The 11,801-nt window shown below is 39.5% G+C and overlaps 1 protein-coding gene across 1 annotated transcript; it reads right to left on the bottom strand.

Annotated features, from left to right (window-relative positions):
* Positions 1 to 8,973: 8,973 nt before the first annotated feature.
* LOC122041321 (amino acid permease 6-like) lies at positions 8,974 to 11,310 on the bottom strand. Its single transcript, XM_042600963.1, has 7 exons — positions 11,190 to 11,310; positions 10,885 to 11,109; positions 10,703 to 10,796; positions 10,409 to 10,623; positions 10,141 to 10,283; positions 9,708 to 9,929; positions 8,974 to 9,396 (listed from the first exon to the last, which is right to left on the bottom strand). The coding sequence occupies exons 1-7, from the start codon at positions 11,308 to 11,310 to the stop codon at positions 8,974 to 8,976; spliced, it is 1,443 nt and encodes a 480-aa protein (XP_042456897.1).
* Positions 11,311 to 11,801: the final 491 nt, after the last annotated feature.

Here is an 11,801-nt window from a genome sequence, read left to right as displayed (position 1 = left end):
AACTTAAACATTTTATCGGAAGGAAGAGATCATACCTGACTTACCTTGTCGATCTCGTTGTCCGTTTCTCCTCCTGAGCTGCTGCTTTCTTCTGACGTGTCTCCCCCTTCATCGATGCTCTCGATGCTCATTTCGGAAGAGCTTGAATTGCAGTCGTCGTCTTGATGACTCGCCATTAGTGCGAGTCCGGAGAATGCTTCGACTTCCGATTCGGACGAAGTATCGGCCCACGTCGCCTTCAGGGCCTTTAGTTTCTGGATAGGCTTCTTACCCTTATCCTTGTCTTTGTTATTCAGCTTGGGGCAGTTGTCCTTGACATGCCCTTCTTCGTCGCAATGGTAGCAGCGGATAGTTCTTTTCTTTCTACCCTGTGGATGGTTAGTTTTTCTAGAATTGTATAACTTTTTAAATCGTCTTACCATCATTACCATTTCCTCGTCATCGAGAGAAGATTCTGATTCAGGTTCGTCTCTCGAAGCTTTGAGGGCGACATTGTTCTTTGGCTCCCTCATTCCTGCACATCTTGACTCATGCACTTCAAATGTTGAAAAAAATTCTTCTAATGAAATTTTTTCTAAGTCCTTCGAAATGTAAAAAGCATCTACTAGTGATGCCCATTTTGAATTTCTAGGGAAGGAATTTAAAGCGTACCTGAGCGAATCTCGGTTACTTACCTCTTCTCCGAGATTCGAGAGTCCGGTGATGAACTCCTGTATCCTCGAGTGTAGATGTGCAATTGTTTCACCTTCTTCAAGACGGAGGTTGGTGAGCTGGTTGCGAAGTAAGTCCCGTCTCGCAAGCTTGGCTTCGGATGTTCCTTCGTGTAATTCAAGGAACTTCTTTGCCGAGTTGTAGGTGCCGACACGGTTGACTTCTTGTGGCGGAAGTACAGTTAGCAGATGGAATTCTGCTTTCTTGTTTGCCACGTACTCGGCCTGCTCTTTCTTTGTCCATTGATTTTTCGCTTTGCCCTCGGGAGCTTCAAAACCATGTTCCATTGTTAGTAATAAATCAAAATCGGTACCGAAAAATACCTCCATGTGCTTCTTCCAGCTTGCAAAGTCCCCCTCGAATTTTGGTGGGTGGATGTTAGATCCGGCCATCTCGTTGCTTCGTTCGGCGGTTAGTCCTCCTGAAGCGTCCGGCTAGAAGGGGGTTGAATAGCCCTGCAGAAATCAAAACACAAACCAACCCTTCTCGAACTCTTAAACTGACACTTGTAAAATAATCAAAGCAATAAACTAAGATCAGAACAGAAAACGAGGCACCAGGTTTTGACTTAGTTACAACCGGGGAGGTTGTTAATCCAAGAAAGATGATCGCTCTAGAATTTCTCCTTCAGACGGAGAAGCCTCTTACAAAGTTGAAGCGCACAATAGAAGCTAACTACAGAAAGCGTACAAGTGTTTGAAAGAAATGCGTGAGTTCTGAATTGATGAAAAGCTTCTGGACCAAGGCTATATTTATAGCCTTGGTCGGGGCGCCTGGAAGGGTTCCGGGTGCCCTGGGGGGGATAAAATTCTATCCCCCAACGTCCAGAACATGAAAGATGCGTTCTGGTCAAACTCCACATTCCGGGCGCCCCGGGCTGCTCCGGGCGCCCCGGACAGTTCCGGGCGCCCCGGAGAAAAAAGTCAACTCTAGTTGACTTTTACGTCCGGGACCTCTGCTCCGTTTCAGTCCCGCCTCGGTCCGGGTCTTCTACTCCGGATCCGCTCGCTTGGGTGATCTCTGCTATCCGGAAAAGGGCTCACCCGAACCCAACTTCCGGTCTTCTCGAGCGAGCTTCCCTCCGGCTTCTCGTCCCTCGGAATCGCTGCATGTTTCCTTCTCGTCCGCCGGCGTACTCATCTGCAGTCTTCGTCCCTCGGACGCACCGCGTGCCGTCCTTCTCGCTAGCTGCGTCTCTTGCTCCCCGAGCAATCTTCCGCTCCAGCTTTCGTCCCTCGGAACCACCGCACGCTTCCTTCTCGTCCGTCGGTGTACTCTTCCGCAGCACCTCGTCCTTCGGACTGTCGTCCTTCTCGCTAGCTGCGTCTTCCGCTCGACTACCTGTGTTCCTAAGCTCCTGCACACTTAGACACAAGGTTAAAACAAACAGGACCTACCTTAACTTGTTGATAACACCAAAACAACCTTGGGGTTCCAACACTTCGTTCGGCAGGCATGTATCGACCGATATTGGCCTACCTTCGTTCGGCAGGCATGTATCGACCGTTATTGGCTTACCTTCGTTTGGCAGGCATGTATCGACCGATATTGGCCTACCTTCGTTCGGCAGGCATGTATCGGCCGATATTGGCCTACCTTCGTTTGGCAGGCATGTATCGACCGTTATTGGCCTTCCTCCTTTGACTCTTTCTTCCTTTTCTTTCCTCATCTGAAGACCCATAAAACCTAACCCATATCACATACAACTACATGTTATAAATTAGACCATAAAAAAACTTATTTAAAGCTCTAACCATTAGAGATGTTTTAATAAAATTTTATAATGTTAATGTGACATATTAAAAATATTAAAAAAAATTATTTAGAACTTTAACTATTAGACACACCCTAAGAGAAAGTTGAGTTGACATGGGACAACTAAACAAGTTGTTTATAGGCAGCAACTCAGCTCCTGGGTAGAGTATGGGAAAGTAAAGTTGGGGTGTCAACATGATGTCAAATGCGTCGGATGATAATGATATACAACTAAAGACCACCTAGAAATGAATCCAAACAAGGTTGTCGTAGATATTATTAATTCAAAAAAAAATAATTAAAATGATTAATTCAAAAGGATTTGGTTTTGAGAATTTGAGTTGAATAGTGAAACTGCGAACCGAAGTTTGGAGGTAGAACTTCTAATAAATAAATATCTTGGTTGAGTAGATAAATCGAGCGATAGGTAGGAGGATGGCTAGGTAAACCAAATGAATGGGCGATAGAGTTGGCCACGTATGAAAGAATACCTCTTTATTTGTGATAAATAAAGTGAATTTGTCTATGCACAAAACTTAAAATTTGACAATACCTAAAGTACAATTTGATAGCACATACAACTTAGCATGGATCATCACGTGTTTGTTCAGTGTCTTGTCCAAAGGTTTAGGGCTTAGATGTTGCAATGATTGGATGGCTAGAACCAAATGATTGGGTAACAGAGTTAGCCATGTATGAAAGAATATCTCGTGTATGCATGAATCTTAAAACTTGATAATACCTAAAATGAGTAATTACTTCCAAGAAAATGATTAGCTATTTAATATTTTTTTCTTTTTTTTCGTTGTGTTGGATGATGAGCCCGCAGTTAATAATTATTTAATATTAAATTTAAGAGCTTAATTACCGTATTAATTGATTTTGGATTCTAAGTCAATGTTATGTAAAAAAATAATTTATAAAATTTAACTATTACTGATCCCGTCCGGAATCTGAGTCAGATGGAGGTTGGCTGCGTTGTCGCTGGCGTTGATGGAGGGCGATGGAAACTTCCTTCGAGTACAATACTTCACGAGTGGGTTCCCCGGGCTGCTGACGAGGGGCGGTGACTAGGATGACGAAGCGTGAGTTCCCTGCGCATACTCAGACGAACACCCTCCATGTTAGAGACCAAGAATTAGGAAAAAAGTCCCCGGAGCAGTCCTCCGATGCTTAAGTCAGGTACTCTTTCGCCAAGATAACAATAAAAATGCAGAAAGTAGAAGACAGATGTGAAAAGGTGAGTGAGCGTACCTGCGCCAGGGAGAGGACAACCCTTTTTATATGACGATGTGTACTTAGGGCTTCTGGCAAGTGTCAAGGAATGTCGAGTGTCATACTTTTGTCTGGCGGTGGGTGACACTCAGCATCCTCCTATAAGTCGGAAGAAGGTTTTGCTATCAGCTGGTCACAGACCATTAGAATATACCCTGACACATAACAAATATTCTTTGACAGGTGATTACGATTCTCTGACTCTGTTGTCGTTTTCGTTGATCGAGCGTGAACTAGAGAACTTCTGACAACCAGTGATCGCCAAGCCTGACCGGGAACCAGAGAACTCCTGATAACTATCGATCGCCTAGTCTGACCGGGGTGCATCTGAGTAGTCCTTCATATCCCGACCAGGCGCATCAAGTTAGTGTATATGAGTCTGCTGTGAGAAAGTCCGGCTAGTAGAGATGGTTCCTTCTCCTTCTTCCTTATTCTTGATGTTACTAATCTGACTTCTTGACCTGGGCATCCCGACCGACTCACCTGTCAGTATTCCCGACCTGGACCTCTAACTTGAGTAACCTGTATGCATTCCTGACTTGATGATCATCTTGACCGAGCATTCGTTCTAAACTCCTGACCTGGGCCCTCGCCCAAGTAACCCATAAGAATTCCAGACCTGGGTTGAATCGCCCGAGTAACCTGTCTGCATTCCTGACCTGATCATCTTGACCGAGCATCCGTTCTGAACTCTTGACCTGGGCCCCTTGCCCGAGCAACCCATCAGAATTCTCAACCTGGACATCCTGACCGAGCGTTAGCTGGGTGACGACCTTGACTTAGGCATCCCGACCGGTTCACCTATCCGAATTCCCGACCTGGACCTCTCACCCGAGTAACCTGTCTGCATTCCTGACCTGATCATCTTGACCGAGCATCCGTTCTGAACTCCTGACCTGGGCCCCTTGCCCGAGTGACCCATTAGAATTCCCGACCTAGGCATCATGATCGAGCGTTAGCTGGGTGACGACCTTAACCTGGGCATCCCGACCGGTTCACCTGTCCGAATTCCCGACCTGGACCTCTCACCCGAGTAACCTATCTGCATTCCTGACCTGATCATCTTGACCGAGCATCCGTTATGAACTCCTGACCTAGGCCCCTTGCCCGAGTAACCCATCAGAATTTCCGACCTGGACATCTTGACAGAGCGTTAGCTAGGTAACACCCTTTAACATTACAGCCCTTTAGTAATAGTTATAAAATTTAACTATTACTAAAATGAATATTTATGTAAATTGTACAAATTAAGAAAATGAATATTTGTGACAAATAAAAATTATAGCACAAAAAAAATGTGGAATGTGTTGTACATCAATATAGTGCAATTTTAAACTATTAAACTTGAGTAGTTGGGACACTCTATCTATTATGTTTGCTTGTCCGGTATACAATTATATATGGTCTAGTAAACATAAAAATAAATAATAGATAAATATAAGTATATTTGTGGGGATATATCATATCTCGTGGCTTCTTGTGAGATGCAAGTTATAATTTGAATTCTAATTTGAGAATTTGACAGTTTCTTGTAAATGTAAAGCCACTAAATTAGGATTGATTTGGTATGATATATTAAATCTTATATACGATACCGTACATCATACCAAAAATTTAGTATAAAAATAATTGTACTGATATCATACCGAAAATTCAATATACTGAAACTTTGATATACCGAAAATTCGGTATACCGAAACTTTAATACATTATAAAATGCATACCAACCATACCGAAGATTTCATTATACCAAAAATTATGGTATACCGAAATTACTTTGACACTAAAAAATATAACTAATTCAGAAGTCATACAATACTCCTGTTCATAATAACAAAATGTTAATAAATTGACAACAAATAATAAAATTTTAAAAATACAATCAACTATTAACAACAACTAAGTATTGATTGTAAAAGAAACACGATCGATCTCTAAGGAGCCATTTATGACTGTAGACGTGTGTTCCCCGTCTCTTTCAACGACCATATGGAAATGTTTAATTCTTGCGATTGAGAGTACTAATGTTTGTTCTTGTATATATAGATGTGAATTCTATTCTATGACCAACATGTTGATGAAGGTAATTAAATAATCGTGTTAGTGAAGATGAAGAGAGCAAGTGGTTCTGCGATCCAACCCAACTGAGTCGTGGCCCAAGCCAGCGACATGCCTTAACTTTTTTCGATGTCATCTTGCTATCTCATTTTTATCTGCAACACTTAACACTTGTATTTGTTTCTTTGTAGGTTTCAATTTTAAAAGCTTGGCTAGTAAAACGAAATATAATTAGCTTTGGCAATAGTAACACTACACTTTAGCTAGGTAATAATATTGACACTTGGGTCATTGGACATTGTTCCGTCCTATATGTATAAAAAGAAAGAAAGAAAGAAAAAAAGTTAGCCTTATAGACATCTATATACATTAATGTACAACAATAACTTGATTTTTTTTTTTTTTGACATTTCAGATTACTGCCAAGCTTAATTCTCTAGTGTTTGTTACCTATCTTCTTGAGTCTAAATACTTTATTTTTATGTCTATCTTTCAATATTTGTTACCTATCTTGTAATGACGTTTTAAAACAGTTCGCAAGCTAATTCACTTGTGTTTTCAATTCATTCACAATACTTGTGAGCAAATTTGCAACTCTGCTGTGGAAATGAATACATTTCTTTCACTTAATGGCATGGTAATTTGACTAATTATCACAGTTATCCAAGGAGACAGTAATGTATTTTTGCATTCAAAAAACATGGGCAAATGGCATCATTTTCGCTTTTACTGATGATGTTGGTGCTAGAGAAGCAATTGTTCCATTTTTCAAGTGGCATATGGAATCTGATTTCAAAGAAACAATTCAACTTAAAGTTAGGGTTTGACATTTGAATCAATTTGAAGATTAGTTCTTTATTCTACTGTTAGTGAATGAAAATCCACTAAGCACAATTTGTAAGTTCTATAACACGAGTAAACAACATTGAGAGATCATAATTTGTAAGTTTAAACTATGCTGAATTTTAACAGCTGGATTTGTCTTGCTTCTCAGGAGCTTTTGACAGGTTGATAATGTTGAACGCTCTGAATAAGTCCTCGAACAGACCCACAGGCGGCCATCAGTGACACTAACAGACAGATCATCTTGACCGAGCATCCGTTATGAACTCCTGACCTAGGCCCCTTGCCCGAGTAACCCATCAAAATTTCCGACCTGGACATCCTGACAGAGCGTTAGCTAGGAAACGCCCTTTAACATTACAACCCTTTAGTAATAGTTATAAAATTTAACTATTACTAAAATGAATATTTATGTAAATTGTACAAATTAAGAAAATGAATATTTGTGACAAATAAAAATTATAGCACAAAAAAAATGTGGAATGTGTTGTACATCAATACAGTGCAATTTTAAACTATTAAACTTGAGTAGTTGGGACACTCTATCTATTATGTTTGCTTGTCCGGTATACAATTATATATGGTCTAGTAAACGTAAAAATAAATAATAGATAAATATAAGTATATTTGTGGGGATATATCATATCTCGTGGCTTCTTGTGAGATGCAAGTTATAATTTGAATTCTAATTTGAGAATTTGACAGTTTCTTTTAAATTTAAAGCCACTAAATTAGGGTTGATTTGGTATGGTATATTAAATTTTATATACGATATCGTATATCATACCAAAAATTTAGTATAAAAATAATTGTACTGATACCATACCGAAAATTCAATATATTGAAAATTTGGTATATCGAAAATTCGATATACTGAAACTTTGATACATTATAAATTGCATACCGGTCATACTGAAGATTTCATTATACCAAAACTTTTGGTATACCGAAATTACTTTGACACTAAGAAATATAAGTAATTTAGAAATTATACAATACTCCTGTTCATAATAAAAAAGCGTTAATAAATTGACAACATATAATAAATTTTAAAAAATACAATCAACAATTAACAACTAAAGTATTGATTGTAAAAGAGACACGATCGATCTCTAAGGAGCCATTTATGACTGTGGGTGTGCGTTCCCCGTCTCTTTCAACGACCATATGGAAATGTTTAATTCTTTCGATCGAGAGTACTAATGTTTGTTCTTGTATGTATAGATGTGAATTCTATGCTATGACCTACATGTCAATGAAGTTAATTAAATAATCGTGTTAGTGAAGATGAAGAGAGCATGTGGTCCAGCGATCCAACCCAACTGATTCGTGGCCCAAGCCAGCGACATGCCTTATCTTTTTTCGATGTCATCTTGCTATCTCATTTTTATCTGCAACACTTAACATTTATATTTGTTTCTTTGTAGGTTTCAATTGTAAAAGCTTGGCTAGTAAAACGAAATATAATTAGCTTTGGCGATAGTAACACTACATTTTAGCTAGGTCATAATAATGGCACTTGTGTCATTGGACATTGTTCCATCCTATATGTAAAAAAAGAAAGAAAAAAAAGTTAGCCTTATAGACATCTATATGCATTATTGTACAGAAATAACTTGATTTTTTTTTTTTTTGACATTGCAGATTACTACCAAGCTTAATTTTCTAGTGTTTGTTACCTACCTTCTTGAGTCTAAATACTTTATTTTTATGTCTATCTTTCAATATTTGTTACCTACCTTCTTGAGTTTAAATACTTTATTTTTATGTCTATCTTTCAATATTTGTTACCTACCTTCTTGAGTCTAAATACTTTATTTTTATGTCTATCTTTCAATATTTGTTACCTACCTTGTAATGACGTTTTAAAACAATTCCCAAGCTAATTCACTTGTGTTTTCAATCCATTTACAATACTTGTGAGCAAATTTGCAACTCTTATGTGGAAATGAATACATTTCTTTCACTTAATGGCATGGTAATTTTAATAATTATCAAAGTTATCCAAGGAGACAGCAATGTATTTTTGCATTCAAAAAACATGGGCAAATGGCATCATTTTCGCTTTTACTGATGATGTTGGTGCTAGAAAAGCAAATGTTCCATTTTTCAAGTGGCATATGGAATCTGATTTCGAAGAAACAATTCAACTTAAAGTTAGGGTTTGACATTTGAATCAATTTGAATATTAGTTCTTTATTCTACTGTTAGTGAATGAAAATCCACTAAGCACAATTTGTAAGTTCTATAACACGAGTAAACAGCATTGAGAGATCATAATTTGTAAGTTTAAACTATGCTGAATTTTAACAGCTGGATTTGTCTTGCTTCTCAGGAGCTTTTGAAAGGTTGATAATGTTGAACGCTCTGAATAAGTCCTCGAACAGACCCACAGGCGGCCATCAGTGACACTAACAGACAGATCGTGCTCAGGATCTTGAGCCAATTCCACGTCGAAGAGAACCTTGGAATTTTTGCTCTCACGATGTACATCTCCACGGGTAAAAACACAGTCAGCGGCCAGAATGATATAGCTCCTATCAGACCCAAGAAATCATTGAAGAAAGGGAAGATCATGGCGACAACAGCTGTGACAATGACGTAAAGAGTTCTCCAGGTCAGCCGAAAAATACTGAGGGGAAAATCACCCAGCAATGGAACTTTGACAACATGCTCTGATGTTAGGAAGCGGCTATCCGGCCAACGGTTTCTGCTCCAAGTTTCGATGAAATGGTAAAATGGTTGAGCAAATACCTGCGATATAATTTACGTATACAAATTAAATTGAGATTCAAAACTTGTAGCTTTAGTCATGAGGTTAGGTGAGGATGCCCAATGTCTACAGCTCGTATGGTATTAGTAGTTCAAAGAGTCCACAGCTCGTATGGTATTAGGTCTCAGACTCTCAGTTCTGGAATATATTGTCCATGTCAGGTAGTCTCTGTTTTGCTCCGTTCAATGAACGGTGGGTCTTATAGTGGAGCCAATGTCCTTTTTTTTAATCAAAAAGTTGAATTTGTGATCCAAATATTAGAAGCAATGGAAGAATTTATCAGGGCATGTACCTGATAAGCACCGACGAGATGAATGACAATGCAAATGTTGGCAATATCGATGAGCCAAAATGGTTCGTAGAACCCAGTTAAGAAGTTGCCTGGCGCACTGTTTCCAAAAGCTGCATAGCCCAGAAGTCCACACGCCATGTAAAACATCGTGGTGGTGGAAACTCCTATGGAGGAGGCCTTCTTCATCACCTGGTTCTCCGGAGGGCTTGATCGCAGAGTGTCCTATATAATTAAGTCAAAGTGAGTCAATTTAAGCATGCATATATGCATGCTTATTCAATTACACTCGAACCACTTCCTCACCAAACTCCTCGCAGATCAATGAAGATAAAGTTTCGGCATTTAGCAATAAATTTTCTGCTGACTAAATTTTTAACTGCATCCATGCTCATTTTTAACTTGAATGCAATTCATGCATAACTAATGTACGTACCTGGATCTCAATGAGAACGTTGGAATAAGAGTAAGCAAAGGCTATGTTTCCGAGAGACTGAAATGTTCTCCAAAGTTTTTCAGTCGCTGTGACATCCACCCCCACTACGACTCCTGTGAGAGTGGTCGTCGCCTGAGGTCCCTCTGCGTAGTACCAAATCAAGCAGATACCGTGTTAGCTAGCTAGATACACATACATGCATGCATTAATTGCGGGATCGAGTTATGTGAAAAGCTCGGTGGGTGGGTGGGTGCAGACAATTAGAAACCTGCTATTTTGGACACAGAGAGGCCGAGGCCGATGCTGGAGTAAGCCACGGACATGATCGATGCCACAATGGAGAGCCACGAGATCTTGTGGAAATTAGGCAACTGGGAGAGCAGTATTTGGATGACCGCAAAGATGATCATATTCATCGTCGTCGACACTTCGCACGTCGCATTTTGGCCGTTCTTGTGAAAGCAGTGGGACTTCTTGATCGCCCTGCATCCCACCACTGTGATTATATTGCATGCGTTTAAAGTAACAGATATCAGATATGGATGGATGGATGGATGGATACCCCATGCTAATAGCGGTTGTGATGGTGTAGCCGATGGAAACTCCAACCAGATTTACGTACTGTGCCCATCCGCAGAACTTACAGTAAACGCTCCCTGTCAATAAACGAATATATCATTAACAACTAGCTATTCACGACGCTTTTGAATAGCTACTTCTTTGTTAACAATTTTATTTTTTTACCTAGAATGGCCTCGACAGCATCTTTGTAGCTGTAGCTTCTCTTCCCTTGAGGACTCCTGTAGCAATCTGCAAGCATGATGGAGCAGTACCAGGTGACGAGAGCGAAGATGAAGAGAACAACTGGTCCGGCGATCCAACCCAACTGAGCCGTGGCCCAGGCCAGCGACAGCACTCCTGACCCAATCACCGCCGTGATGATGTGAGCACTTGCAGTGACCATTGTCCCTATAAATATAAATATATGATATCCCTTCACTCCATTTACAAATCAAGAAGTTAAAATTTATAGAAATATATATTATTACCAGTACGCTTTGCACGGCCATCGTCGTCGAGAAACTCGTCGCGTGAATGATCACCGACGTCGATCTCTAAGGAGCCGTTTATGGCTGTGGGCATGCGCTCCCCGTTTCTTTCCACGGCCATATGGATATGCTTAATTCTATCGATTGAGAGTTCTAATGTTTGTCCTTCATGTATATAGAGATGCGATGCCTATACGTTACTATAATACATAAATAGATATGCACCTGTTCACAGTTCACACCAACATAGTTATTAAATTCTATGCTATGGCTTCCGCGTCGATGGAGGTTATTAAATAATCGCGTAATTAATTATGGAATGAATTACTTCTGACCTAAACGTTTCGTTTACTGCTTGGCATATTTTAAGCGGATGCCAAAAAAAAATGATATAGAAATTTATGCAACTATGCCTTTTCCTTTTCCAAATTTGCAGAAAAAGAAATGTATCTCTAATTTCCATTTCCCAATTTCAACTTTACTTCAAAAAAATTAGAGTCAATTAATTCGGGTTAACAATAGGGTGAGCAAAATATCTATTCAAATACAAATAATCAACCGAATCGAACTTATTCAAAATTTTAATTTGATTTATTCTAAAGTTTATTTTTT

Source organism: Zingiber officinale, chromosome 1B (genome assembly GCF_018446385.1).
Source record: "Zingiber officinale cultivar Zhangliang chromosome 1B, Zo_v1.1, whole genome shotgun sequence".
Lineage (NCBI taxonomy): Eukaryota > Viridiplantae > Streptophyta > Magnoliopsida > Zingiberales > Zingiberaceae > Zingiber > Zingiber officinale.
Note: the sequence above shows the minus strand (reverse complement) of the source record. Positions and strands in the feature narration are given on the sequence as shown.

What these genes read in the sequence shown, in the direction of transcription:
- LOC122041321 (XM_042600963.1), bottom strand. Translation starts at nt 11,310, where the DNA reads ATGGCCGTGGAAAGAAACGGGGAGCGCATGCCCACAGCCATAAACGGC. An exon ending in ACAACCGCTATTAGCATGGG is followed by an intron (nt 10,624 to 10,702) that starts GTATCCATCCAT and finishes GGTGGGATGCAG; the next exon opens with GGCGATCAAGAAGTCCCACT. An exon ending in ACGTTCTCATTGAGATCCAG is followed by an intron (nt 9,930 to 10,140) that starts GTACGTACATTA and finishes TTAATTATATAG; the next exon opens with GACACTCTGCGATCAAGCCC.